Below are 27,316 nucleotides of genomic sequence, written 5' to 3' on the forward strand. Positions count from 1 at the left end.
AGCGAATGAATGAAGCGGCTGGTCGACTCGGAGAGCTCCCACAGCCATCCAACCATTCGCACACTACAGACACATGCGCTTAGAGCTGCGTGTCGAGCCGCCGCATCTTGCCCTCTCCACATACGGCGCTCTGCGTGTGTTGCCGGCGCTGGCGTGGCCGAGTCTCTGGTTCAGCGATTGCCTGGGTGTCCGGTCGCAACATTCCCAATACAATCCCCGCCGACTTCTCCACCACCATCGTTCTCCTACCAAACCACCCCCTACACTCGTTCACCCTCGACCGCGCCAACCGTCGCCTCGAAGCAGGACATGCCCATGCCCGACTGCTCCTTCGTCCGTCTCTCAGCTTTTAGTGCCGCTGCTCCATAGCCGCGCATCTGTCTGAGACGCCAAACCGACGAGTACCTCGCACCTCCGAGGCCCTAGCCCACCCACCTCCGCACACACAACCACCATGAGACGAATCTCATCCTTCAAGGAGCAGTACAGACGAGCTTCGGCGCGGGCCCCTACCCCTCCGCCGCCCGTCTACGAGCCGCTGTCGCCCATCCTGTCGCCGACAGAGCCCTCGACAGCGCACCCCGCCGGCATTGCGAATATCCCAACCGCGTCGCTATCAAGCACAAGGCATATCAATGACGCTCTGAAAAATGCATCTGCTCTCGGAGAAGGCGCGCGCGCGTCTGCGGACCACCCATCGCCGGCGGTGACGTGTGGGCACTCGGCGCGCTCCGCACCTCCTCCGCCGCAGTATTCTCTGGCGCAGGCATCGCCCATTGAGGCCCTTGCGGATGCCGCTGTGACACGCCAGCATGCCATTCCGCAATATGTTGGCTATTCGCGCCATGCTTCATTCTCGGCCGCCTCGCCCACGACCGGCCCTTACCCAACCGGCGAACGCGCCCCAGCACACGCTCTGCCCAGAGACGCTTCATATCCTTTCGACGAGCGGCCTGCGAAGAGAGCGCGCTCCGAAGTCTATGGGTCTCCTCACTATGGGCAGTCTCAATCGAGACCTGCTACGAGTCATAACCCGGGCTGGTCCTACAACGTCGAGCAGATGGCAGATGGCGGCAGTCGCATGCACCAAAACAGTAGCGTACCAGACGACCGCCTTGTTGAAGCTCAGCTGTTGCTGGACTTCTTCAAAGTTTCCACACAAACTGCGCATTCCCCGCCCTCGACAGCAAAGCGGTTGACCATTCCACAAACAGCGCCGGCTGAACAACCTCCACACCAAATAAATCACAAGCAAGAGCCTGCAAATCCTTACGTCGCGCCACCGCCGCCGCCGCCGAACCACTACAGCCAGCCTACGCAGGCACCCGTCGACATGAAACACCCTTTAGAGGCACCCTCCGATATGGCCCAGACCACCTTGGCTGCGCAAACACATACACCGCCTGACGAAGCTCTCATCGTGGTTACACAGCCTGAGGTCGAGATGCAAGATGCTGTTCCTGCAGAAGAGCCAAAGGCAAAAAAGGGCCAGGGCTTGCCCAAAGGGAAAGGGCGCGCATCTCGTAGCACACCCTCAGCAAGTAGCAAACGGAAGAAGTCGACGCCCAAACCGAAGAACGCGACGTCTACAAGTACTTCTGGAGCCCCAGACCAACTCCAGTCGCCACTGAGTCTGCCTGCCGATCAGTCTGCTACCGTCGCAGCGGACGGCTCTGTGCCTACCGTATCTCAGGCTGAACCAGCACAAACCTCGCCCTCACAAGCCCGTCGCCATTCCTTCTCGACGTCGGCGCCAGCACTGCCAGACGGCCCGCCTCTATCGAACTACTCGCGTGCCAAATCGCTACCTCTCGGTCCTCAGACAGCCGTCCCAACTCCTGTTGATGCAGTCGCTCAGCTCGCACCTGCTCCGGTCGAACCAGAACTCATATGCGCCCACTGCAAATCGTCCGAATCACCCATCAAAATCGGCGACGGCGAGCAATGGATCGGCTGCGATGGCTGCAAAGAATGGTATCACTACCCTTGCGCTGGTTTCAACAGCGAACGGGAGGTACGGGAGGTAAACAAATTCTACTGCGAACCGTGTAGACCCAAGTTTGGTGAAACAACGAGTAGGTCTACCGACGCACATTGGGCTTATAGTTCTAACATGGTCCAGAGGTTCGTAAATCCGTCAGAGCCCACACAACTGTTGACTACGCCGGTCTAAACGAGGGTGTTCTCAAAACATCTGACGACAATCCGGAACATCACTACATCGCAGCTTTCAAGAATGGCGACATCGAGTTCACGCCGGAGACGTTTGCGCGCATGCCGGCGCAACTCATCACTGGTGACTTTCTCGAGAAGATGAATGGATTCAAGGAGCCCATTGTCATCCCTGGCGACATGAACACTCCGCCGGCGACAACAGAGGAGGCTGTTACTATGGAAGGCATCGATGGGCAGGCAGATGGGCCAAAACTGCAATACGAGTACGAGACAGTCGCCGATGACGGTCAGGACAGCCTTGACATGGTCATACCTAAGGGTCTGACCGTTCGCCGTGTAGCGGAACTGTACGGTCCAAATGAACCTGTCCCCGTAATTGATGTCAAAGCACAAGAAGGCGAAGGCAAGAAGTGGACTATGGGAAAGTGGGCAGACTACTACGAGCAACAAGGAGAAAAGCCTGTGCGGAACGTCATCAGTTTGGAGGTATCTCGAAGTAAGCTGGGAAAGCTAATCAGACGACCCAAGGCTGTTCGAGACATGGATCTACAGGACGCCGTGTGGCGAGAGGATGACAAGTCTGCGCCGCCACCAGTGCAGTTTTACTGTCTGATGTCTGTTGCGGACTGCTTCACCGATTTCCACATCGACTTTGGTGGTTCATCCGTGTACTACCACATCGTGAAAGGAAAGAAGGTCTTCTTCTTTATCCCACCAACAAAGCAAAACCTCAAAAAGTACGAAGAATGGTGTCTCTCACCGAATCAAGGGCACGACTGGCTTGGCAAACAAGTCAAAGAATGTTACCGAGTGGATCTGTATCCTGGAGACACCATGTTGATTCCTTCCGGTTGGATCCACGCGGTCTGGACTCCTGAGGACAGCCTCGTCATTGGAGGCAACTTCCTTACACGCATACATTACGGTATGCAGATAAAGATCTTGGAGATCGAGAAGAACACCAAGGTAGCTACTCAGTTCCGATATCCCTTTTTCCAGAAGATAATGTGGTTGACCGCCATCAAATATCTGGAAGAGGACCCTATTCCCGGTCCGGTCCAAGAGCTCCTACAAAGCGGCGAGCAGTTTAAGCGGTCGACACCTATCTACTGCGAGCCGGAAAAGTTTGGTCACAACTCACACCTTGGCGCACAAAACTACAACAAACGATACTACTCCAAGCACGAACTGGAAGGGCTGAGCGATCTGCTGAACTACATTTGGAGAACAGTCCTAATCACCGAGGGAAAGATTGATGTGCCACAAAAAACCCGAAGTGCTGTCAATAAATCGATCCCTAAGGGCCATGGCGAGCCGCTCGTGCTAGCGCGACGCTTTGCGATGTGGATTGCATGGAAGCGTGGGAATGAGACTATACCATCTTGGGCTTTCTCCGATGCTGTCCTGCCCGAAGTAATGGAGACCACCGAAAAGAAGCTGAGTGCTGCTCAAGTGAAGAGGCTGGAGCGCGAGACACTCCATGAAGCCTTACGAGCAACGGCAGAGAGGTCTTCGGCTCGTATTAAGGCCTCTGACGTCATCCCTGAGCCTTCACCCCCAGTAGAGGTGGAGAATTACAACCACTTCGATATGGTATCTGTCACTTCCGGTCCACTGACTGGTTTTCTGCGACCATCGGCAAGTAACCCGCACATTACGACACCGAAAACATCTCAGCTTGGCCCGAAACGTGTTGCATGCGATGCGTGTAGGAAACGCCGAATCAGATGCAAACACAAAGATGAGCTGATCGACACATCGAAGCCGGGCATGCACACCATCGACCTTTCTGGGTCATATGGCATATCTGTCAAACGTCGGCTTAGTGATCACTCCGTGGCAGATAGTTTATCCAATGCCGCTAACGGGCCAGTGAACGGCGGTCCAATCATGGCTGACGTGAACGGCGACCCTTATGCCCTCAAATCCGGCAGAGTCAAGGCGTGTGCTGATTGTAGGAAGAGCAAGCGTCGCTGCATACATGACGAATACGGCAACGTTGATCCTGTCAAGGCCAACGAGATTCCCATTCCACGTGGTTCTGCGTCAAAGAAACGAAGGGTCAGTGACGAAGACACAGAGTCAAGAGCGAAACGGATGAGACACGAGTCTTCATACGATGACGAATATCTGCATGGAGACATACACACACGACATTCACTGCCAAATCAATTTAGCAGTGGTTCGTCGTTTCTCCAGGAGATGGCCTACTCCGCCCAGCAAGCGTTGGACCAAAGCCCCGAAAATGATGATCTCGCGCCTGTCGACCCTGCCCTCCAAGCGTATACCAATGGCGACTACAATCATGTGGATATGGCCAACTCGTATCACACGAATGGCGATACCGTCATGTCATCAGTCGAGTATCAGCCGATCGACCCGATGCTTATGGACGGAATGGAGCTCACAGGACACAACGGAGGAGTACACGGTCCCAGCGTAGAGCCGCTCACACCGGGTCCGCCGCCTCACAACGATACCTCACAGACGCATACAAACGGTTACGTCTCGAAGCCTGGACCAGAAAATCACGCCGTCCGCCACCCATCATCACCAGTCTCGCCCAGACACGTCTCCGCAGCATCTCCTCCAATAAACACCAACAACAGTAACCACCGTACCTACAGTCCCTACATAACCTCCCCCGCTACAAACAACTACAACAACTTTACCACAAACTCTGATTTCCCTCCCCCACCCATCACACCCACGCTCAACAGCTCATACAAAGCTCGTACACAACAGTCGTCAGGCCGCAAACCTAGCCACACGCCCTCGCGCGCTGGTCGCAACAGCAAGACGCCTAAATCAACGCCTAGCAAGCGGCGAGACAACGGGACTGGTGGGATCAAGCTCGAACATGGTATAAGCATGGGTACGGGCATGGGCATCAGCGTGGGCATGAATGGAGGTATGGACATGAGCAACATGCTCAACATGATTGACCCAAATCTTGATCAAGCGAGCTTCGATCTCATCAAGCAACTGCAGCAAGAGGATTTGGGGTTAAGAAGACGAAGTCGTTGACCTTTCCGTCTCTTTGTCTTGCATGCCACTATCACCAAAGGCCTTTCTCTCCTTTTTATCTTTCCTTTCCTCTCGTTCTTTGAGTTTTCACAGTTTCGACTTTCCTTGTTCTGCATTGATTTGGGACACCGGCGTTTACAACATATCTCTGTAACGGGATGAATGGATTTGCGCGGCGTCTTTGCTTATACCCCAACTACTTGACACTGGGATAGTGTATATTGCAACCTTTCTTTTTCTTTTTCTTTTTCTTTTCCAGTCACAAGGAGGGGAAGGAGGCGTTTGTCAGCCAGCGTGGACTGTGCTTTCTTATTGTTAGCGGCAGGTGGGATGCATGTATGGTATCATAGATGATTGGAACTAATCGACCTATCATGGAAATGGAAACATGTTCAAACGAAGTCGACCCAAAGAAGTTTGATGTTAGTAGATGACATAGTCATGTGCCCACATGTATGCTCGAGGTAATACGTAGTAATCTGCGCTACCACTCTAATAGGAAATGTCACAGTGTATGCATTTTGGGTATATTCTTCTTGTGTTCCGTCATTTCATTGGACATGTCTCGTCGTAATATTGTTTCAATGCTACACTGCAGCAATCATGAGCTGCCATCTGCCTGAATTCGCCCAGCGCTACTATTGGGTGACTTTCAGGCCCTCCTGTGACTTTGTAGTCGCCTACTCCAACGCACTAGTAACATTGGAGAACTCGCCCTTCTTGAGCTTCGTCTCCCAGAAGATGGGATTCGTGTCGTTGAAGCCGTGCTTGACCCAACCATCCTCCTTGACGTGGTACAGGTTGATGAAACCACCAGAGTACGCATCCCTGTGGGTAGCAGCGAGAATACTCCTTCGGCCAAGCTCGAGCGCCTCGTCGTCCTCAAGATCGTACTTGTACTGTGCGTCAAGCACACCGTATGCGAATGTCTGACCGGAGCCGACACAGAAGAGGTTGCCGGCTAGACGGGTTCCGTCGCTGTCGATGTAGTAGAGGGCGGGGCCTTCTTGTGGGGTTACGCCAGCGCACATGGTTCCCTGAGGGTAGAGTGTTAGTTCAGCAAAGTAGATGGGTTGACGAGGAACGGGAGAGACGTACCATACTTAGACCCATGCCCTTGTATGAGTAGACAAGATTGGCTAGGATCTTGGAAGCTGCAGCGACGGAGATACGGCGCTTGTGTCGGAGTTCGTGGAGGCGACATTGCATGCCTAGGTATGCGAGCCAGTATTGGCAGTCAGCAGCGCCACCAGCCATGGTTCCTAGCAAGCAGTTGTTGATCTCGATGACCTTCTTGACCGTCTGACTGGCTATCCAGTTTCCAGCTGTTGCACGCGAATCGGTGGCTACGATGATGCCACCCTTGAAGCGGAAGGCGAGGGTTGTGGTACCGTGGGCAATCTTGATGGGGCAGTTGGGGTTGGAGTAGTCGTCCGTCATTGCGCGGAGCCATGATGCTGACTGTGTTGTTGTTAGTACGTCGCGCTCTCTATTGTAGAGGCATGATAGAGCGTACCTGGGCGACCGGTGGTAGGGCAAACTTGAGGGACAGCTCTGGGGTGCCGCTGTAGAGCTGCAACTGCTCTTCCTCTGACGGGCCTTCCTCTGTGTACGCCGGTCGGCTATACTGCGACACTAATGAATCCATGGTTGCGGTGATGTGTACTGGCGGAGATCAGAGGGTATTGGAGACGTGATCGAGTGGTCGCGGTGGGGTGGTTTGGTTGTTTGGAGTGGTGATGTGAGCTCCAAGCTCCGGCGTTGTCGGTAATGCCAAGACATAGCCGCGTCCTAGCTGTTGCCTTACTGTCTACTACACCACACATTGCTGCTCTTTCAACCGCCTTTGCGCCTAGGCTTTAGTAGAGCAAAAGAGCCACATTAGTTGCTCTGGCCTCTATCACACCCTTCTCTCTTCGCTATTGACTTCGCAGACACCGCCACTTGCACAGTAGCAGCCGTGATGAGCACTGCGCGTTCGTCGCGCAACGTCGTTGACTATCGCAATAGCACCGACTTTTTTTTTTTCAAAGACAAAGAGAAGGGAGACACAGTAGGAAGAGTTTCTGCGCGACCATGTTGCATTCTTACATACGTCATCCAGTAGTGCAAGTCCTCTCATCAACCAAGGCACCAACGGGCGTTGGGGCTCAAGCGTCACATGCCGCCCGTTGAGACTTGAGGTCAGGCAAGACATCGCGACCACCCACGCGCTCATCTCCCACCCTCATCAGCCTCCGTCACTCGCCCAGCCGACTTGAACACATGTTTGCATTGCCTATATGCAGGCACCATCAACAATCATGCAGGCACCGTTCTTACCCACTGTCTCATTTGTTCCCTTCACTACTTGCAGATGTGCGGCCCGCGTGCAAGTCCGGCGCTGCGTGCATGATGGTAACGAATGATCTTTGAGGGCGGTGTTATATACATACAAGGACGCCTCGTTAAGAAAAAGTAAGAAAGGATCTGATCATATGTCTATTGTGTGTCAGTCGTAGGTTAAAGTACCGCCTGTTTCCATTGTCTTGTCTTCTTTCAAGTCTTCTGAATGCCCCGATACAACACAACACCTTATTCGTACTACCAGCCCCCGAGACCGCCTTCAAGCTACACGCCAGCCTTTTCTTATACTGGTTACCATCGTCTTGCCCCGCCGACAGCACTTCACCCCTTGCCCACGCGCATCGATTCTGGTGTCGATATATCCTCGACACGCAGCAGACATGTGCTGGTTTACCCTAACACCAGCCAAAGGGGGAAAGCAACATCGCCCTTCTACAGACTCTTCATGTGTGGAGGAACTCGTTCGCGTCCATCGTAGTCCAGCATCGCCGCGTTTCAGCGACGTTCGCGTCAAGGTGCCTAACATAACCCTCGAGGTGGATGAAAAGGGCGGACACCATCACGCGCACTTTGACGCACACCTGAACCATCACCACAGACATCCGCATTTGCACCCACTGCACATGCATCCAATTCACGGCCATCATCACCACCACGACCTTAGTATGTCCGACATTACAGAAGTTCGCCTTCGAGGCCCAGGCAGACAACGCACTATTTCAGCCCCTTGTCCCCCACCACCAACCCGCGAGCCATCTCGTTGCCCGCCAGCTTCTCGCCCTCGCCCTCGTCAACCCACCTACCATACCCAAATCGTTGAGCCGACAACAAGTACAACAACAGTCCGAGAAAGCACCCGCGCCGCTCTCCGCAGCGTCCAACAAGAGCGAACGCGAGGTGCCTTACGCAGAGTTGCCGGTTACGAAGTCCTAGGTAAACATACCCCGTGGGACTGGGATTGCATAAGTAGTACCGTGGGAAGTAGTGCAAGTGGAGGTGGGAGGTGGATGAGGAGGAGAAGACCAAGTGGATTGAAGTATCCGCCGTTCGGGACTATGGATCGGTGGATGTAGTGTGTAGTTCCCTTTGTTTGAGGGCGATTTGGAGTTTATCCGCTGGGTTTGGGAATTTGGAGTTTGGTTTTTATTGTGGTTATATACCCCCATCACGAACATTAATGAACATTTTCATACCTGTGCCCCCATATCACCTTCTCTTCTCGACATACACCGGCCATGAATGCGGAACAGCCGTAAAGTAAGCTTTCCACTGCCAGTTTTGCGTCGAGTCCACCTGTTTGATATTGTAATCCCTTACCAACGTCGCCGCAATTTTGGCGAGCTCAATCTTGGCAATATTTTGTCCTGGACAACCACCGTAACCTGCTCCAAACTATGCAGATCAGTCAGCATGTATTTCCAGCCCCAAAAGACAGATTAATACGAAACAAGCGGCTCTACTCACAGGCATCCAAAACTTTTCTCTTGTACCACTGTCTTCTTCTAACCACCGCTCTGGTCTGAAAACATGCGCATCGGCACCCCATATCTCTTTTGAATAATGTATAACCCATGCTGCGGTTGAGGACAAAGAATCAGCTCAACCAGCAGATGGGATGCTCGAGATCTCTATACTCACGGTTGATTGAGATAATGGTTCCCTCAGGTATAGTACGATGGCCAATAGTCAACCCTCCCTTGGGCGCAATACGTGGAAGACCCATAGGTACAGGACCAAAGACTCGAAGAGCTTCTCTTACACATGCTTGAACGAACCTGTTTAATATCAGTTTGAAACAGCTTCGTGAGCAGGGTTTGAGGACTGCCTTCTTACCCAAGTTGCTGTGCGTCAGCATAAGACACCACCCGATCTCTACACAACCCCTCCTTGACTGCTTGAGCAACCTCGTCATGAGCGCATTCCCATGCGTTAGCGTGACGAATCATGTGATAGATAAACGACTGTATTCCCGCAGCAACGGTATCAGATCCTGCTCCTACTGCAGCAAGTGCCTGGGTATTGATCTCCCGTATGGTGAATCTATTCGGATGTCGCTCATGTTGCTTGAGCCAGTATTGAACAGCATCATAACGGGCATTCTCATTCTCTTCCCTTTCTGCCAAAACGGTTTTAACGGTGTCGAATAAATGGCCCATTGGTAGTATGGAGAGCCAGGTCATGATCGGGTTAGCCAGCAGCGCAATGTTGATCCAGCGGAAGTAGCCCGCTACTGCAACGTATGCGTTCAGAGCAAGGGAATTCTCGATTGAGTTGCCAATGTCTTTGCCTTGGTCAAGGAAGCCGAAAGACTTCGAGAAGACGACTTCACCGATGACGTCAAAGGTTGTGTATGAGATGAAGGTGTTGAGATCCATTGGTTTCTTGTCTGTTGCATATTTGTTCATCCATTCGAGGAAAGATTCAAAGGTGCGGTCGATGTGCTCTTCCGAACGGAGTAAGTTAGACACGGTGTATGCCGCAGCGATGTGCTTCGACTTTTCGATCTTCTTCCTGGGGTCTGTGGTACTCATGGGCGATTGGAAGCGGTAGTCTGGCAGAGCATGAATTTTGTACCAATTTGCCTTGTGATCATGTCAAACATTCATTCGATCAGAGGTCTTGTCTGCATAATACCTTGTGAAGGAGAGCTAGTAAGATCTTCGCAATGGCATCTGGGTGACTGACGCTTACTTCGTCGTATGAAATGCGTACGAAGTGACCTAAAAGGTCTGTGAGCGGATGTCCAACGACAGATAGCCTTACACATCGTATAAGCTTACCATGTTGTTGGTGTAGTCGTATCAACTCGAGGTTTTGATCACCCTTGAGGATACGGTGCATATGCCAAAGGCGGGTAAATGAAGCAGCAAACGGCCCAGGTATATCGCTGATCGCTGAGAAGTACCGACGCCATGTGAGCAGGGTCAAGAGACTAATGCTTGCAAGAGAAATGATTAATAGCCAGTCCATATCAACGTTGTAAGTATGACCGAGAGCTACTTTGATTTGTACAAAACCTTGAGCCTCTGATTATACGCGAGCTGGAAGATATGCTGCGGCACAGCGAAGTGGGATGGAAGTCTTGGGCTCGGATCTCGAATCAACTAGGAATAGTGTGATGCAATTCTAACCCAATCGATGCTTTAGCGACATGTGACTGCAAGTAGCACAGATTATGCCCTGTTAGCGTGGACAGGGACGGAATCCTACAAGCTTCTCCAAGAAGACATGACCACAACACCAGGCTAAGCAGTAAGGGCTGCGATTTCAAGATCAAGGTATATAGTACTACAGCGTTTCGAATCATAAACCAAGTCTATCGTAGACTTCCGGTGCAGCTTGCTTGTTGTAGTGAGATGTTAGGTGATCCTTGCGCATCTACATCAGTCATAGCAACAGTCGGCTGCCGTCGCAAACTTCCTGGGTTGGTGGAATGCAGCCCCTGAATCTCACCTGTTGTTAATCCTTGTTGTTTGAACTTCCCTTCGACGAGCTCTTCTTGCGACTCGTTAGTGGTAAGACCATTCTCCAACCTCGTAATGGACCCCATAGAAGAGTGCTTGTTTATGTCGCCCCGCTTGCCTCTACGTATAAATGAGAGGGAGTATGGTTTCTCCAAGGATGGTTCATCACTGCCGGCTGAGCTGTGTTTACCTCTGACCTTAGTCCATAGTGCTTTCATCGCAGGAAGATTAGCCGCGACAATGGCACATTGGACCTCGAATGATGCAACAATGACCATCTTGCCTACATCTATCGAGGTATCTGTCTTCACCGAGGACACCGATATAAGGACGGGTAGGCGGAGGATCGCGACAGTGACGGAGATTATGCCAAAAGCGAGAACGGAGATGACAGTGACTTTGCGACGTAAGTTCATTCGGAGCGACAGAACGGAGGGTATCGGAAGGCAGATGATATAGAAGTCCATAAGAATGTTCTAGAGAACTATGTGTTAGTATCTACGCAGTATGTAGAGACGACGGACTGTAATGCTACAGTACTGAGAGTCAATACGTACAAGAATAGGTGGAGTGAGCATGATAGTACGCATGTCGATGCAAGTAACCTCGGGATGCAACATTGGATTGAGGATTTTCTCAAAAGGCACGCATTGCAAGACTGTCATAAGCCTAGGCACTATCAGTCTACGACGCTGTGAAAGGTAGGACATATGACTTACAGGCTAGATAGAAAGACGGATAATGCGAGCGCAAAGCCAAGATAAACTAGGCTGCGAAACACCAGGTCGACAGAGAGTCGTAGGTAGAACAAAAGGAAGGTGATCTTGATGACCGAATGCGCGCCGTAGATAACAATCTCTTCGATAAACGCTGTCTGTGTCCTAATTTAGTTCTTGTGTCTCTTGAGATGGTGCTATACTGAAGACTTACCCGAAGAAGATCGAGGGACTGAAAGCTGCAGTTCAGATTGCCCGGCCTGTTGCAGTCAAACGGTAAGTCTTCGCCATGCCTCGAACTTTCACACTCCAACTCACTTGCCACATCCTAGATTTAGGAACATTTGCAAAACAACTTGGTGAACGATACTAACAATCTGGCATAGTAAGCAGTGGTAGAGACTTCGTAGGTCGGTTATAGTGTACCAGTACAGCACACGAAGCTGTATCATCCCAACCCCATGATTTTAAAATCAGTGCGCGAGAGTAGAAACGCGCAATAGACGACAATAATCCGATAGAGAAGATAATGTAAGCGACAACATATGCCCATTCATAAAGATCTATTGCCATGCTACGACAGCAGATTCGGGAGTCAGCGCCGGAGAAGGGAGTAAACAGTCCACTACACAAGGCGGAGGCGAAGAGGCTCATTTCAGGTATGCCTGCACGAGGACCAAACCTCTACCCTACACGATGCCCAAGAACGCACTCATGCAAAAAAGAAATTACAGAACATCATCACGCCTCATCCGGCGCGCTGATTTGTCTGGCGCAACGGGATACACGCCACGGCACGGCATGCGGCACGATCCAACGTGGACCTTGTAAAGCCACATGTTTTCTTCGCCATCTTCGGAAATGTAGACGCTGATCATGGGTCATTAGAATACACCATCTCGGGCAGTACGCGTTTTCGGAACGCGAGGAAATGCTGAAAATGACGGAGTGGGCGGAGTGGAGTGGGCAGCTCGAACCGCAACGACGTGACACGCGGCAAGGTAACGGCGCCTCCGCCTTGGCAATGTTGGTGCGCACAAGCGATACCACTTTCGCCAAACTGCGCATGAAGACAAGCCTTTGGGGGTCGAAAAGAGCCACGAGCAATTGATCAGGATGAGGCGGAGAATAAAGGGACCGAATGATGTTTTGGAAGGCACACCAAAGTAATACGTCAGCACTTGCAATTGAGAAGACAAAAACCAATATCTCAAGATATTGTGAGGTCAATATTTATTATATGAATTCGTATGCAAACGCACCGATATATGATGAAATCTTCTGGCCTAATACTGCCAGGTAACGAATGCCTAAATCAGACATCTTTAACAAAACCAACCTCAATAACCTTGTCCATCGGAACACTTAAACTAGCAATCTTCGCCCTCGAGTTCTCCCGAATGAACAAGAAAGCCTCAAGGAAGAACCGTCTGATGATGTTTGTGCCAACCTTGACCTTCATTGCTTCTTTGCCGATGATGTACAATACCTCGTGGTTGTATGCGCGTTCGAGGGCTTCTAAACGCGCGGAAGTCGTTGAACTGCGTGTTGGAGTAGATACGCCGCTTCCAGCGACAGTCTCAACAGTACCGTTCTTTTCAGTCTGAACGCCTGTAGCCTTCGCAGGTATCTCACCTTCGCGTTCAAGAGCCCGTGCGACGATGTGGTTGCGAACTTTCTCATAGACGAGGGACGCCAAATCTGGTGTAATGACTTCGTCCATATACCCATGGCGTACTACTAGGCGGTAGCAGTTGGGAATTGCTAGTCGTGAAACGCTGTACCGATTGTCCGGGGCAACGAAAGGTACCTCTAGCGGCCGAAGATGGAAGAAAACGATAACTTCGGGGATCGTGACGAGCTTTCGAATGAACTGACTAAAGACAATAGGAGTCGTCTCTCCAGCTTTATCGAAAAAGATTCCGAAACCCTCCATGGTTCCGACTGATTTGCTGCCAAACATCTCGGTCAATTCAAGGCGGCCGTCTTGTAATGTCTTGACGAAGTGTGTTGTTGGGAAGCGATCGCTAGCTTCCGCACCCCACTGCTGCTCTTTGCCGAAACGCCAGAGGATGAATATAGACCCGAGAAGACAGGCCAGGAGAATAGTGAACCAGGCTCCATCTGGTACTTTGGTAAGTGCCGAGGATAGGTAGGCGCCGTCCAGAGCAGCGATAGTAAGCCACGGAAGAAGCACGAAATATGGCTTGATGCGCCACACCAAGATTGCAACAAGCGTGACCATGCATGTGTCGAAGAACGTGACGAACATGACGCATACACCGTACGCATTACCCAAGGATGTTGTGTTGTTGTAGATGGCAGCAACGAGCACAGTGCCGATCATGAGAAGCCAGTTGATGCTTGGAATGTACAACTGTCCATGGTACGTTGTCGAAGTATGAACAACCTTGATCTGGGGGAAGTACGAGAGCTTCATGATCTGGGTAAGAAGCTGAAATGTCGCGGTGATCATAGCTTGTGACGCGACAATGGCAGCCGCAATAGCTACGATGAGCGAGAAAATGAGCCATCCTGGTGGAGCACAGTTGTAGAAAGGGTTGGAGTAGGCCTCTGGGTGTACACTGATGTACGCAGCTTGACCGCTGTAGGCGAGGAGAAGACAAGGGTAGGCGTATCCAAGCCAACTGATCTGAACCGCACGACGGCTGAAAGCTCCAATATCGGCAAAGAGGGCTTCAACACCTGTGAAGGCAAGGAGTATACCTCCAAGGCTCCTCCATCCTTCATACTTGTTTCTTATTAGGTAGTCGAACGCATAGAAAGGGTTGAAAGCCTTCAAGATCGTATAATCATGCCTAGGACTATTAGTCAGGGGTACCATGACGCAACAAGAATACTTACTTGGCCAAGTTGTATATACCAAATCCAGCGTTCAAAGCCAGCCATAAAATGACAATGGGTGAGAAGATGAACGTGAGTTTCGTGATACCAAGCGGTTGTACGACGAACAAAAGAACAAGAATAGCGCATGTAACACCGATAATGGTGGACTTCTCGATGTCGGGCTTCACGACGTTGAGACCTTGTACGGCGCCCAAGACGGATTGAGCGGGAGTCAGCACGCCATCAGCCATGACCATCGATACGGCGAGTACGCCAATGACCTGCAGCAAGCCGCGAAAGAACTTGGACTTCTCAATCGTTGAGCGAATATTTCTCGTGGACCGGCCCAGATCGTTCGTATTGTGTCGCTGCATGCCTACAAAAAGGTCAGTATAGATGAGGAAATAGTGCAGGAAGCACACTCACGTATCAGGGTAGCTTCACGAGGATCTCTGTTGGCAATGTTCGCCTGCATGCATTAGTCGCCGAAGATCATGTGTGAGTTTGATCAGCATACATATTTTGAGAGGAGAGAGTATGTGCTGAATGTACCACCCTCTCCATCGTTGTCGGCGCGCAGAATGATCAACACGTATTTGACAGTGACCATCAAGGTGACAGACCATAGTATCAGCGACAAAGCACCAAGCAGATTGATTCGATTGGGAGCCTCTGTAAACGTCGAGGAGTAAACATAGAGGGGGGATGTGCCAATGTCGCCATAGATGACACCGGTAGATTGGTACGCGAGGACGAGGATCTGTGTGAGACTGAATACCTGCGTCCTGTTAGTAGGCTGGTTTCGCACCAGTCGTGTACGCCCTTACCTGGCTGCGTTTAAAATCGCGCTCATCGCGCAGACCAGCATCTTCGTCTTCCGCGTCTTCCAGTTCGCTAATCTTCGCATCTACGGAGGTCCTGTTCACATGCGACTTCGTGCGTGAGCGCATAGGGTACACTCCACCCACGGACTGCGTCCGGACTGGATGCACCTCTGCATCTGCGAAATGAATTGAGGTATCCATATTAGGCTGTGGGAGTTGTACGCGAAGACAGTAAAGCACTCTCGCAAGACTTATACCACCCCGTTATCTTGCCAGGACTGTGGCTGTCTGACAATCTCATCGAGTAACAAGCTCCTGCTACCGGCGCAAAGCTTTGGTTGGCTCTTAGCCTCATGCTTATCGTGAGAGCAAATTGCCCACGTGTAGTTAGCTGGATCATGTTTAGGCAGGAAGGCGCAGCACTGCGGCATTTTTCTTTGAGCGTCGGCGCGCGGGGTATGTAACTCGTAGAGCTTGCTTTTCGGCGCCGCAAAGGAAAATGTCGCATTTCCTTAAATCCCGCACCCTATGGGTTGTTACCAGCGGCGATGGCTAAAAGCAGGCTTTAGTCCTCGGATCCTGAAGGATACCATACTCAGGAACCTGACGAGATTACAATCATGCCATCATGATGTGGAGCAATCATCAACCGCCATCGTCAGAGGTCAGAGTCTGTACAATGTAGGCTTCTATGCGGGACGATCAGCTGAAGTTTGGCGCCAGTGTGGGATGTTTGTGTAACGGGAAGCTGCAGTGTTTCGCTCAGGGTGCAGCTAAGATCTCCATTAGGCCAATCACCAAACGCACTAAGACAAAAGTGGGTCAAACTGCTAATGCTTGGTCTGACCTTCTTCGCTGCCCGTGGGGTCTCGACTACGCGTCGAACAATCGCTGCCGCACTGCATCCGCCTCCATGAACAACCTAGTCTAAGCTTCACCCGACATCTACAGCGCAGCTTAGCAAGTGGTTTGTTCTGCTCGTGTTTATAGTATCTCTGCTTATAATGTGCATAAGGCCACGGGGATGACCTTAGCAGAGGCGTATGTGTATCTAAAAGCTGGTCAAACCTATAAACGCCCCCTGAGTCGCTCCTTCTATACTCGCTTCCTCCGATTCTATCACTCGACGTTGACTTCAACCCACTCATGTGGAACTGTTTTTATTGACAAGATAAATAAAGAATAGATCATGCTTGGATTTGTCTCAATGGCTTCTGGAGACGGGTTTAAGCGACAAGCGATTGTAGAGCACACACTCTTCAACTGGTGATGGCCACTACTATGAAACATTCTGAAAGATCCATTCCATGGGAATTCATGAATATATATATATATATATGTATTGTTCTAATATATCAGAAAGCGGTCTATGTACCAAATCGATGCCGCAAGCGACTCCCCAACTCCGCGTCATCACCGGGTATACCACGCTTAATTCATACAAGCACTGAACACATCGCTCATCTCAGCATCCTCTTCCATGTGTCTCCTATGCGCTGTGAGTAAGCCGAAGGCATCCACTTCTGGAGTATGTCCTATAACTCGTCGTGCGCATCTGGTTCGGGCATCTTGATAGGTTCCTGTGGCCTGTTCAACTCGGCATCGATGCTGACGCCCTTCTTCGCACGATACTTCTCCCAGACACTCCAGAATTCCTTCTCCATACTCTTTTCCATTTGATCGGGTAGTACGACCACGTATTCAACGTGCAAGTCACCAAACTGCAGGCCCTCGTTGTTCTCGAGGTGTTGGTGCCATATTGGCATACCTTCTTCTTTGACGATCTCAACGAGATTGGGTTGGACGACCTCGCCACGTTTACGTGAAAGTTGTACAATGTGGCCGTCCAGATGTGTGACATTACGTGTCCAACCACCCATCCATGCCTCCCGAAGAGAAAGAACTTCGCGCCAAAAGAGATCTTTACCTCGTCTTCTGAAGAAGGTTCCGTCTGTGCGCTCGTGCTCTTGTTCTCCCATTGCAGGCTCCGCCTCAGTGAGGTGTACGATGAGGTCGCCGGCAACGTAATCGGGACTTTCATCCGCTTCGTTCTCGTAGGTGACGCGTACACCCTTGGGCATGCCCTTCTCGATTTCGAGAGTGTGAGTTTCGGCTTCACGGATGACTCTGCTACCACTGCAGACAGGGCATGGATGCTTGATCGTCTTTCCTTTGCCGTGACATTGGTCACAATGCATCTGTACTTGCTGGAATAGGCCGGGTGCGAGTTGTTGTCGTTGGATCCTGACACCGCGTCCACCGCATGTGCCACATGTCTCTACATGCCCATCTTCCGAGCCTGAGCCCTCGCAGGCCGAGCATATCGCCTGTTTCTCGATTGTGAACTCCGTCTTTCGGCCGTTGTAGAAGTCGCGGAGTGGCAGTGATACTCGCACTTCCATGTTCGGCCCTCGGCGCTCTCCTCCTTGATGTCCAAAGTGTCCTGAGCCGCCGAAGAAGCGCGAGAAGAGGTCGAAGGGATCGTGTTGACGTGGACCGCCGCCTTGCTTGTGCTGTTGGATACCATCGTGGCCGTATTGGTCGTAGATCTTCCGTGTTTCCTTTTCACTAAGGATCTCGTAGGCTTCAGCTACCTCGACGAACTTCTTGCCCGCCTCATCGTCACCACTGTAAAAGGTTAGAGGTCTAGGCAGGATTCTGGGACTTGTAGCCGTACGGGTTCTTGTCTGGGTGGTACTTCTTGCTCAGCGTTCGATATGCCTTCTTAATCTCGCGATCTGAGGCATCTTTCTTGAGGCCTAGTAGCTACATCATCTATGTTAGCCAACACGCTTCAACTTGGAAGTGAAGTGAAGACCAAAGCAAATACAAATGTGCTCTCTGCATACCTTGTAGTAATCTTCTGCGCCAACAACTAGAAGTGCTAAACAGGCGACCACAAAGAACAGCGCTAACCGTAGGAGCATCTTGTACTGTGAATCGCGCCAACGGCGATGTCGAAGTTGCGAAAGTGAGTGGACGGAATATGAGTATCCGATGTAATTGCAAGGACAAACGTCTACATGAGTTCGCAGATATGAGGCGAGAGCAAGCGACGCCAAAAAGAAGGAAATGGAGTGTTGTGAATGGAAAGTGACTTGAAATGGGGAAGTTGCGAATGGGACACGATAGCAGTAACGTTGATTATGCGACCAATCGGAGTTAAGCCTTGGCATTACCGACTTCACTTTTCATGCGTAGCAATTCCAGCGCGACAGCAGTCAATTGAGGCTGCACCACCGCTCACGCCTCCGACTCACGATCAGACACGATACGAGGACGTATTGAGTTGCCGTCTTACTATACGGCCCTTGGAATAAACTTTTGCGTGCGCATCCCGCGCTAGGAAACCTCCGCAAGACCTCCGCAATTACCACACCACCCTCACCCAACTGCACATCCACCCAACCACCATGGCGTCGATAGCGACCAAAGCGGTAGCCGGCAAACCAATCGTTCCACAATGCCTCACGAGTCATAAAGTTGGCGTCGTAGTCTCGGCGGGCAAGATGTCCAAAGCGGTACGGGTGCGCGTCGCAGAACAAGAATGGAATAAGAAGTTCAGAAAAGTGCGTTGGCTCGAAGATCGCACACAAGACCATGCCAGTGCTGACGATCAAACAGCACTTCCCAGCCCCTAAAACATACATAGCCCGCGACCCTAACAATTCCGTCGTTGAAGGAGACATCGTGCGCATAACATCCGGACACCGCACCTCCAAAGTCATCCACCACGTCGTAACATCCATCGTCGCGCCCTTTGGCGAACCCGTAGAAAACCGACCACCAGTCCTCTCCCAAGCACAATTAGACGAACAACGCGTCAAAGAGCGATTATTGAAGGACGTAAGGGCAGCGGAGCGGGGAAGACAGACGAGCATCCAGAGATTGGCGCAGGCAAGGAAGCAGGGCTTAAAAATACCGACTCTTGAGGAAGCCATGGAGGCAATGAGGAGACACACTGAGGCAGAAAAGGCACGGGCTGAGGCGCACGATGGACAGGCTGGTCAACAGAAGACGGCGAAGACGAGAAGAGTGGAGCAGGGCAAGAAGACGAAAGCAGAAGTTGAGGCGGAGAGCAAGGTTAAAGCTGCAAGGAAGCAGACCGCATGAGGCAGATGTTGAGGGAAACTTTGTAGAACATATTGTGTACACATCAGACATAGCCAAAACTGCCTACACGGTGAGTAATGGCAGCGCATCGTTCAACCCCTACGTTCTCCTTGATGGTAATTATCGCCCACAGAGACCCGCAGCGTTGGGTTATGATCAATGCTCGGCTTTCACATTGGCTCTCATCTGTCTTACTACGTCACAATCAGTCTGTCGAACGAAGTCCTTGGCGCTTAGAACCGTTGTACAGATCCGAAAGAGACCATGTCATGCATGACATTGAAACGTCCTACCGGTGTAAGCATGAAGTAGCAAGTGACCAAACCATCAAGACAATAAGTTAGACCGACATGACATTTTAGTACATAGAGAAGTGATAGTGGTTGGGCGTGCTACCGCCCATGCTGCCCCAGATTTCCCTTTTACGATCCGCTGTCAAAAATCTTGGCGTGCCGGCATCCGAAATTCCCATGGTTTCTCCAGGCTTTTGCTTTTGGGGAGTGTGGTGAATTTCCATCGTGATAGGTGTACTGTTCTGGCACTAGGAATACTAGCTGGATATCTACAGGGTCGCTTATATATATAGTGGCTGGTCAAGAGGCGTTTGCCGGATACCCGGCCTGTTCTGTTCCAATATAACGGTAAACACGAAGAACACAAGCGGAGGATCATCATGCGCGAAGCAGACATATCGATTTGATGACATTGCGGTCAGCGCTTCCATTACTCCTTTCAGCATTCGCTCTTGGGCCGTGATCCCCATTGGTCCCAATGGCATACCACTTGGTGCTACTCCTCCTAAACGGTTAAAATGCAACTTATGTATAGCACCAGCACAGCCGACCTTGGCTGCTCAACAGGCGTTTGCCGGAGATCCGACCGGCTATGATACAATACCAGACGCGAAGGATGCAAGGCGGGTGCATTTGATCAGGTGCAATTTCGTAACGTCAAATCAACTTGAATGTTAGGACCAGATGAACAAGCAAGCAGGTAAGATATCGACTGACGCACATGGGTCGCCTTGTATTTTCGATGGGGTACAAATTGGGACATGAGAATCAGCACTCATTGTTATTCGTCTTGACTGATCGCTACATCTCCCATACCGATCACTTTTCTCATCCGTGTTGTGTTACCAGTCATGTCTGCAGCTACAAGCATAGAACTATTTAGTACCGACATTCCCATCTCCGAACTACCTACTCCTACCCTCCCCAACAGTCCCGGCCCCAGTGACTTCGTCATATCAAACTGCTCCCCCTTTGGTTCATGGAGCTTGCGTCCTGCGGACGTTGCACCACCCTACTGCGCCTATAACCACAACGAAACCATTCCCAATCTATCGTCATGCTGCAAGGAAGGTGCTGAGGTCCATGTTTATGGGGGTTGTGTACAGTATGTCTTTTCCATTCTCTTCGTCTCTATCTCTCTGCACGCGGCTCCTGTTTCCATCATCGTCTGCGCTCTTGTTCCTCTTATAGCTTCGTTGAACTAATAACAATTGATTGACAATATACTGACACCATCGCTCGACAGATACTGCGAAGTAGCAGAAGAAGACCAGGAAGCTTGGAGAGAGTGTGTCATTGACGTCTTCCCCGAGTCTGACGTCGAAGGCCACGGCTTTCCTTGTTACTTTGGTGAAGATAATGATTTCCGTGTTCAGAGTACCAGCAGTGGGATCACAACGCCGACAGAGAGTGCGACAGAACAGAGCACTAGCGGCGAGACTGCGACGCCGACAGAAAGTGCGGCGGAGCAGAGCGAATCTGCGAGCCCTGATGACGACGAAGGTGAGCAAACGCATACCTTGCCGGTGCTATCATACACTAACTCTTTGAAAGGTGCAGCGAATATGCACCGCCCATCTTTGACGATTGTAGGTTGGATGGTGGCTTTCCTTGCTGTAGGTGCAGGCTTCATGGCTTAAGCAGTACCCTTTGCTTGTGCTAGAAAAATGGAGACACCATATCATATGTCATATACATCAATGTACCCTATGCAACCCCAAACGCCAATGCTTATCCACTCCGATCCAACCCAACCCAGGGTATCATTGTGTTCATACAGTCGTAAAGAATCGAACATGAAACATAAAGACGCAGCTTAAGCGTTTGCTTGAACCACCTTGAAACCTTCAGAGACCATTTTCTGTATCTCTTCATCCTTGTGCTGAAGTTGACCCAATGCGTACGCGACGTCGTTCCACTGCCTCTCATTCTCTGCTCGTGGGAGCCTGGATGCGAGTTTTGCGGATAGCTGTTTGGCGTGTTTGTCCTGATAGTGGTCAGTATCCGAACAAAAGCTTAGGATAGAAAAGTGAGCATACCTTCTCGATAAATCCCGCCAGGAACTTGACAATCCTCTTCAGTGCATCCTCGCTTAGCGCTGAATCGGCACTAAGTACACTGAACATGTCGATGAACTGGTTGTACACAGCATTGTCCTTGGTTGACAATTCAGTGAAGAACATGCGTGCCATGTCTGCAATCTTCTTGTCGCTGTCTTCAAGGCACTTGGCCATCTCGCCTAGCTGACCCTTGACCTTGACCTGTCCAGCTAGAATCAGGAAAGTGAGAGTCATGAGACATGTCCGCTTGACACTGGGGTCGCCGTCGTTCAGACGGCGGTAGAGGAAGTCGGTGTTCTCATCAATGAGATGGTTGAAACAGACGGCCATATCACCAAGTGCCACGACAAGATTGCTACGTACAACTGCATCTTGACTTCGTTCGAGAATGGTAAGAAGCAAAGCAAGGTTAGTCTCACAATACTCTGAGCTGACACACATGAGCTTGGCTAAGCACAGTGCAGCTTGCGCTTGCAGCGTGGGGTGGTTGTACGACGTGTTGTTGGCGCAAATGTCTGCTACGAGCGGACCGAAATTCGCTAGTAGTGAGTGTGGGCCATATAGGAGTTCACGTTCGCGCACATGCGCAATGGCTTCGGTGAAGTCATCCTCATTCGTTCCCGCCATAAGTTCCAGATCATCTGCTTCCTCGGGCGCTGGTGTTGGCTCTTTCGTAGATCCCCTCTTCCTGCCCTTCTTGAGTGGTGTGGGTCCTGACGAAGCCATGGATTGCCGAGGTGTCGCTGCTGTCTTCTTGTCCTTCTCAGCCTTGCGGCGCTTGAACTCAAGTTCACAAAGCTCCAAGTGAACAATTTGTTTGATAGCAATATGTCCGACGACGAAGAGCAGTTGGGACAGTGCAAGGGCAGAGTTCTGCTTCTTTGCCTGTGGTTCGTCGATAGCAGGCGCATCGGGCATCTCCTCATCTATTTCCATTGGTTCCGCGGCACTGGAACTCGACGTTGGTCGCGACTGAGCTTTGACATGCCCCCCAAATACTCGCTTTGTGACCTTGCGGATGATCTCGGAGCACAGCACGTCCGGATGTTTCGAAAGGACATAGATGGCACTAATGGCTTGTTCCGCTACCCCATACCATTCCTTACTTTCTGACGTCATTTCGGTTATAGCAGCTAACCTGACTAGAACTGCGTGATCGTTTGGAAGCTTGACAGTCTGTATCGGTGTGTCGTGTGCGGCCTGCCTTCCAGGTGGAGGACTCATGCGACGCAGCGCTATGCAGGTGTAGCGTGCTAGGCCTAAGTCTCGTCGACCTAGCTCCCCAAGGCCGATCCGTAGGCACGCTTCCATCTCTTGTTGGATGATGTCCGGAGATGAGAGTGCCAACATGCCAAGAACAATGATCGCTCCACGACGCTGGTTTTTGGAGATGTCCTTCTTCTGGTATCCATATATCTGCCAAAGCTTCTGGATGACCAGTTCGTTGACCAGTCCCTGTTTCTTCATGGTACTGAGAAGTTGCTCGAGAGACGTGAGTTCAGCGGGAGTTGTGCCAAATGTGAGACTGATCATGTTTTTCGAGATATAGTTGGCAACTGCGTTGGCATCGAATCCAGGTGGCGCATCGAAAAAAAGGCCTTTGTAGCATTCCAGCAAGTGTGTTTGAACACCCTTTCCTTCGTCACTGTTGCCCTTGGTCCAGATAAGGCGCAGCATCCTCCGTATACCGAGCTTAGCATTCGCGATCTTGTAGGCGTCGATGGTCACGAAGAAGTCCATGGCCTCGATGACTTCGCTCTTGTTCTTGGACGACAACAGCTGAGTAACAATCTCAGCGGCATCGTCGATAACTTCAATGAACTTAAGCGCTTCAAGTAAGTACTTGCGAACTGCCTGGAATTTCTCAAGCTCTTGCGCAGTTGCAGCATCTTTCTGCGCCTTCTCAATCGCAGCGGCTCTCTCTTCTTCGGACATCTCGGAAAGATGTTTTGGTCCTTGGTCATCTCCGTTATCAGCTTGGGTTGCGTCTTGTAGCAGAGTCTCGTCTACAGTCTGGTCACCAGGCGCACGCTCCCGAAGTTCTTCCGGAGGTTGTAGGGCGTTGATCTGAGCGTCGACATCGTCCAACCTCCGTGTCCAATCTTTGCTCGATAGTAATCCACCGTCAAAGGTAGTGAACGGGTGAGTTGAAATAAGCTTCGCGAGCAGCTTGACTGCGTTGCGACGTACGTTGCTGCTCTTATCTTCCAGGCTACGCGCGGCAAGTTCGGCGACCTTCTGTCTGCGTTTGGTATACTTCTGATCTAAATCGCAAAGCCTGATATAAACTTGCATGACTCGTGCCCGACAGTAGGGATTGATGTCAAGGAACCTGTCCTCAAGTACATCAAAGAAGATGCGGATTTGCGCTTTATGATTCTCGCTGCGGTCGTCCTGGCTCAGCTTGCTAAGCATGATGATCAGATTTCCACAGACCTCGATAAGGGCACAGCGAAGGGTATATGATTCGCTATCGAGCAAATTCGCGAGCAACGTCATCTGGCGAATGACAAGGTGGGGAGTGAGCTCGGAGATCTTAGTAAGAAATGTCGAGATGGATTTTGGTCCCTTCAGGTCGGTAGAGCTGAACTCTTTGCTACTGATGTCCTTCAAGACATCCTCGGTGAGTTGTGGGTAGTCGAAAGCATCGGCAAGCGTGAAAAGAAATTCAGCCATGGGTTCTGACAGGTGCTCGAAGTATGTCAAGCTCTGGTTGATGGACGTCTGGGCAGCTACCACAAGTGTCAGCATAGGCACCCACAAGAGACTTCTCACACCTACTGTAAGCATGTCCATGAGATTTGACAGCAAAGCACAAAACCCTGAAGCAGTGATTCCGTATCGCATTGTTCTTGACTCTTGCCTCGTTTTCGAGGATGTGGTATACTGGCTTGGTGAAGAGGCCAATGAAGGTGTCCCGCTCTGATGTGGTGACGAATATGCGACCCAGCTTGAGTCTCAGCACTTTGCTCATTCGATCGAGAGCCGTCTCAAGTTGTGCTGAGGCGTCCCAAACGACGTCCTTGCCGCCACCAGACTTGGGCTTTGCAGCCTTACCCCGCCCCCTCGCAGCTGGTGCAGAGGCTGATTTCTCGAGCGCCCTCGTCTCGACAGCGGAGATGGTCCATCTGAGAAGGAAACCGTACATTTCCAGTAGGTTCTTGTGGTGCGGTATTGCATCTTGGTCTTCGGCTTCGAGGTCTGCGTGGATGATGTCGGCTTGCGTGGACAAGGCGGAGGTTATGAGGTCGAGGATCTTGCTCAGGATGGCGGGTGGTATTTGCGACGAGTGCCTAGATAGCCGGAACAGGTTACTATTGGGCTCCCTCTCATATGTTCTTGTATCTTTTGGATACGCGGGGACGCACTTCAAGAGGAATTGCAGCGTATCAAATACAGAGCTGCGAGTGATCGCATCTGGGCTCTCTGCCACAGCATCGACCACAGGGTTTAGTTCGCTGTTGATCAATCCGGGCGACGACAGCGATTCTGGCTCATCTTCGCAGTCTTGTAGCGCTTGCGGGGCTTCGGGGGTGGGAATCTCTGCAGGGTCGCTGTCGAACAGCTTGACCGCCTCATTGATGTCAAAATCCACCCGGTTGTCCATGATGGTCAGAGTCGCTTGGGGAAATCAAGAATCAGAAACAAGGAGCGACGAAATGAGCGCCGGGGTAGGGTGGGGTTGCTTGCGCGGTGAAAGCGAAGATGCGGCCGCAACCGTCGCACCTGCCGCCAAAGCGCGTGGGTGTTTATCGGCCCGTGCGTTCTGTCATCAGTATGCCCCTTTCGGTTTAGCAAGACAGGGTCCAACGCGTCTGCCGCCGTCCACACCGCGCACAAGATTCGCGCTTCGTCCGGCACAGCTTCACAAGCCACCACTACAATGGCAAAGGCACGCACATCACTGCGCCATGCAGAGACCATCGACGTCCACGAGGACGACATGAGGGAGGACGAGGCCGAAGTGACCCAGGACGAAAGCATGAACCCGCTCGAAGAAAGTGGGCGCACCATCGACAGCAGCGACGAGGAAGTCGAAGACTCGGTTCAAGAAGATATGGCGCGCTTTGAAGAATCATTCGCCGGTATCAACAAGCGGTTCCGACTTATCAACCGCATTGGAGAGGGTATGTCTTGTATCATTGGCTTGCGACATGCAGGGTAGCGGGCTCGACTAACACTCTCGCACAGGAACCTTCTCAACCGTGTACAAGGCTGAGGACCTCGAGTATACAAAGTACAACAACAACTGGGACATCGACGAGCGAGAGAGAACCAAGTCCATGCCCCCAGCACACAAGAGGCAATCCGCCCGGAAGCCCCACTACGTCGCCATCAAGAAGATTTACGTCACGAGCAGTCCGATACGCATCTTCAACGAACTCGAACTGCTGTATGATCTGAGAGATTCAGACTCAGTATGTCCCCTCATTACCGCCTTCCGCCACCAGGACCAGGTTGTTGCTGTATTGCCCTACTTCCAGCACCGCGACTTCCGCGATTATTACCGCGACATGGACATTTCTCATATGCGCTGCTACTTCAAGAGTCTGTTTACAGCACTAGCGGCGGTACACCAGAAGGGCATCATTCATCGCGATGTCAAACCTACCAACTTTCTCTACAACACGTCGCAGTCCCGTGGAGTTCTTGTCGACTTTGGTCTCGCTGAGCGCGAGGGTACAGACTGGCACCACTGCCCCTGCCATTTAGAAGAGGAAGATCGCCGGCGTAAGATCACGCACAGTGTCTATGCGCAGACCCAGTCGGCAGGCCACACCACTTCTGCCTACCCAAAGAACGATACGCGGAACAGTCGTCGTGCTAACCGTGCAGGTACCCGAGGCTTCCGTGCGCCTGAAGTGCTGCTCAAGTGTACCCAACAGACCGTCTCCATCGACGTCTGGAGTGTCGGTGTCATTCTGTTGACCATGCTTTCAAAGCGCTTCCCGTTCTTCCACAGTGCAGACGACATCGACGCGCTTCTTGAGATCACGACCATTTTCGGACGAAAAAAGATGCGGGAGACAGCCCTTCTGCACGGGCAGGTTTTCGAGACGAATGTGCCCAGCTACAGCGAGGGCGGACATAGTCTGGAGAAGATCATTCTATGGTGCACAGGCCGCACTGGTGACAAGACACAACCGAAGAAGGAGCTCGACGAAGATGAAAAAGAGGCTGTTCAGTTCTTGTACCAATTGCTAGAATGCAATCCTGCAAAGCGCATCACGGCGGCTGAGGCGCTCAAGCACCCCTTTATTACAAAAGCTTACGAGGAGAGCGAAGTAGACGAGGATACAAAAGAAGACTTTGCAGAGGACTAAGGTCACTAGTCACGACCATACGATGACGATGTACGAGTAATAGCATGGAAGGCGTACGACGGTATGGGCATACTACAGGAGTTCTTGGCCATTTATGGAGCGGCGGCTCAATGAGTTATTGCGATAC

General features: G+C 51.4%; 10 protein-coding genes across 10 annotated transcripts; 5 read left to right on the plus strand and 5 right to left on the minus strand.

Moving 5' to 3' along the window:
- Positions 1-454: 454 nt before the first annotated feature.
- GT037_008763 (uncharacterized protein) lies at positions 455-5,202 on the plus strand (the record flags this gene model as incomplete). The annotated part of the gene is made up of 2 exons (XM_038933810.1): positions 455-2,075; positions 2,123-5,202. The coding sequence occupies 2 exons, from the start codon at positions 455-457 to the stop codon at positions 5,200-5,202; spliced, it is 4,701 nt and encodes a 1,566-aa protein (XP_038783775.1).
- A 680-nt stretch (positions 5,203-5,882) lies between these two features.
- Positions 5,883-6,850, minus strand: GT037_008764 (proteasome-domain-containing protein; the record flags this gene model as incomplete). The annotated part of the gene is made up of 3 exons (XM_038933811.1): positions 5,883-6,239; positions 6,301-6,663; positions 6,719-6,850. 3 exons carry the CDS (start codon positions 6,848-6,850, stop codon positions 5,883-5,885), a joined length of 852 nt encoding a protein of 283 aa, XP_038783776.1.
- Positions 6,851-7,928: 1,078 nt separating this feature from the next.
- On the plus strand, positions 7,929-8,481 carry GT037_008765 (uncharacterized protein; the record flags this gene model as incomplete). The annotated part of the gene is made up of 2 exons (XM_038933812.1): positions 7,929-8,100; positions 8,147-8,481. The coding sequence occupies 2 exons, from the start codon at positions 7,929-7,931 to the stop codon at positions 8,479-8,481; spliced, it is 507 nt and encodes a 168-aa protein (XP_038783777.1).
- A 273-nt stretch (positions 8,482-8,754) lies between these two features.
- On the minus strand, positions 8,755-12,112 carry GT037_008766 (cytochrome p450; the record flags this gene model as incomplete). The annotated part of the gene is made up of 12 exons (XM_038933813.1): positions 12,103-12,112; positions 12,047-12,056; positions 11,943-11,988; positions 11,732-11,886; positions 11,570-11,681; positions 11,002-11,488; positions 10,329-10,574; positions 10,183-10,268; positions 9,382-10,130; positions 9,187-9,323; positions 9,013-9,122; positions 8,755-8,940 (listed from the first exon to the last, which is right to left on the minus strand). Exons 5-12 carry the CDS (start codon positions 11,675-11,677, stop codon positions 8,755-8,757), a joined length of 2,109 nt encoding a protein of 702 aa, XP_038783778.1. The 5' UTR covers positions 11,678-11,681; positions 11,732-11,886; positions 11,943-11,988; positions 12,047-12,056; positions 12,103-12,112.
- A 931-nt stretch (positions 12,113-13,043) lies between these two features.
- GT037_008767 (potassium transporter) lies at positions 13,044-15,600 on the minus strand (the record flags this gene model as incomplete). Its single annotated transcript, XM_038933814.1, has 5 exons — positions 13,044-14,547; positions 14,594-14,951; positions 15,002-15,044; positions 15,093-15,353; positions 15,403-15,600. The coding sequence occupies 5 exons, from the start codon at positions 15,598-15,600 to the stop codon at positions 13,044-13,046; spliced, it is 2,364 nt and encodes a 787-aa protein (XP_038783779.1).
- A 1,334-nt stretch (positions 15,601-16,934) lies between these two features.
- GT037_008768 (chaperone protein dnaj) lies at positions 16,935-18,326 on the minus strand (the record flags this gene model as incomplete). Its single annotated transcript, XM_038933815.1, has 3 exons — positions 16,935-18,027; positions 18,077-18,165; positions 18,249-18,326. The coding sequence occupies 3 exons, from the start codon at positions 18,324-18,326 to the stop codon at positions 16,935-16,937; spliced, it is 1,260 nt and encodes a 419-aa protein (XP_038783780.1).
- Positions 18,327-18,812: 486 nt separating this feature from the next.
- Positions 18,813-19,512, plus strand: GT037_008769 (nucleic acid-binding protein; the record flags this gene model as incomplete). Its single annotated transcript, XM_038933816.1, has 2 exons — positions 18,813-18,968; positions 19,024-19,512. The coding sequence occupies 2 exons, from the start codon at positions 18,813-18,815 to the stop codon at positions 19,510-19,512; spliced, it is 645 nt and encodes a 214-aa protein (XP_038783781.1).
- Positions 19,513-20,656: 1,144 nt separating this feature from the next.
- GT037_008770 (uncharacterized protein) lies at positions 20,657-21,445 on the plus strand (the record flags this gene model as incomplete). The annotated part of the gene is made up of 3 exons (XM_038933817.1): positions 20,657-20,910; positions 21,052-21,308; positions 21,360-21,445. The coding sequence occupies 3 exons, from the start codon at positions 20,657-20,659 to the stop codon at positions 21,443-21,445; spliced, it is 597 nt and encodes a 198-aa protein (XP_038783782.1).
- Positions 21,446-21,621: 176 nt separating this feature from the next.
- Positions 21,622-25,472, minus strand: GT037_008771 (uncharacterized protein; the record flags this gene model as incomplete). The annotated part of the gene is made up of 3 exons (XM_038933818.1): positions 21,622-21,792; positions 21,845-24,597; positions 24,647-25,472. The coding sequence occupies 3 exons, from the start codon at positions 25,470-25,472 to the stop codon at positions 21,622-21,624; spliced, it is 3,750 nt and encodes a 1,249-aa protein (XP_038783783.1).
- A 276-nt stretch (positions 25,473-25,748) lies between these two features.
- GT037_008772 (serine threonine protein kinase hsk1) lies at positions 25,749-27,189 on the plus strand (the record flags this gene model as incomplete). The annotated part of the gene is made up of 2 exons (XM_038933819.1): positions 25,749-25,992; positions 26,057-27,189. 2 exons carry the CDS (start codon positions 25,749-25,751, stop codon positions 27,187-27,189), a joined length of 1,377 nt encoding a protein of 458 aa, XP_038783784.1.
- Positions 27,190-27,316: the final 127 nt, after the last annotated feature.

Source organism: Alternaria burnsii (genome assembly GCF_013036055.1).
Source record: "Alternaria burnsii strain CBS107.38 chromosome Unknown 744, whole genome shotgun sequence".
Lineage (NCBI taxonomy): Eukaryota > Fungi > Ascomycota > Dothideomycetes > Pleosporales > Pleosporaceae > Alternaria > Alternaria burnsii.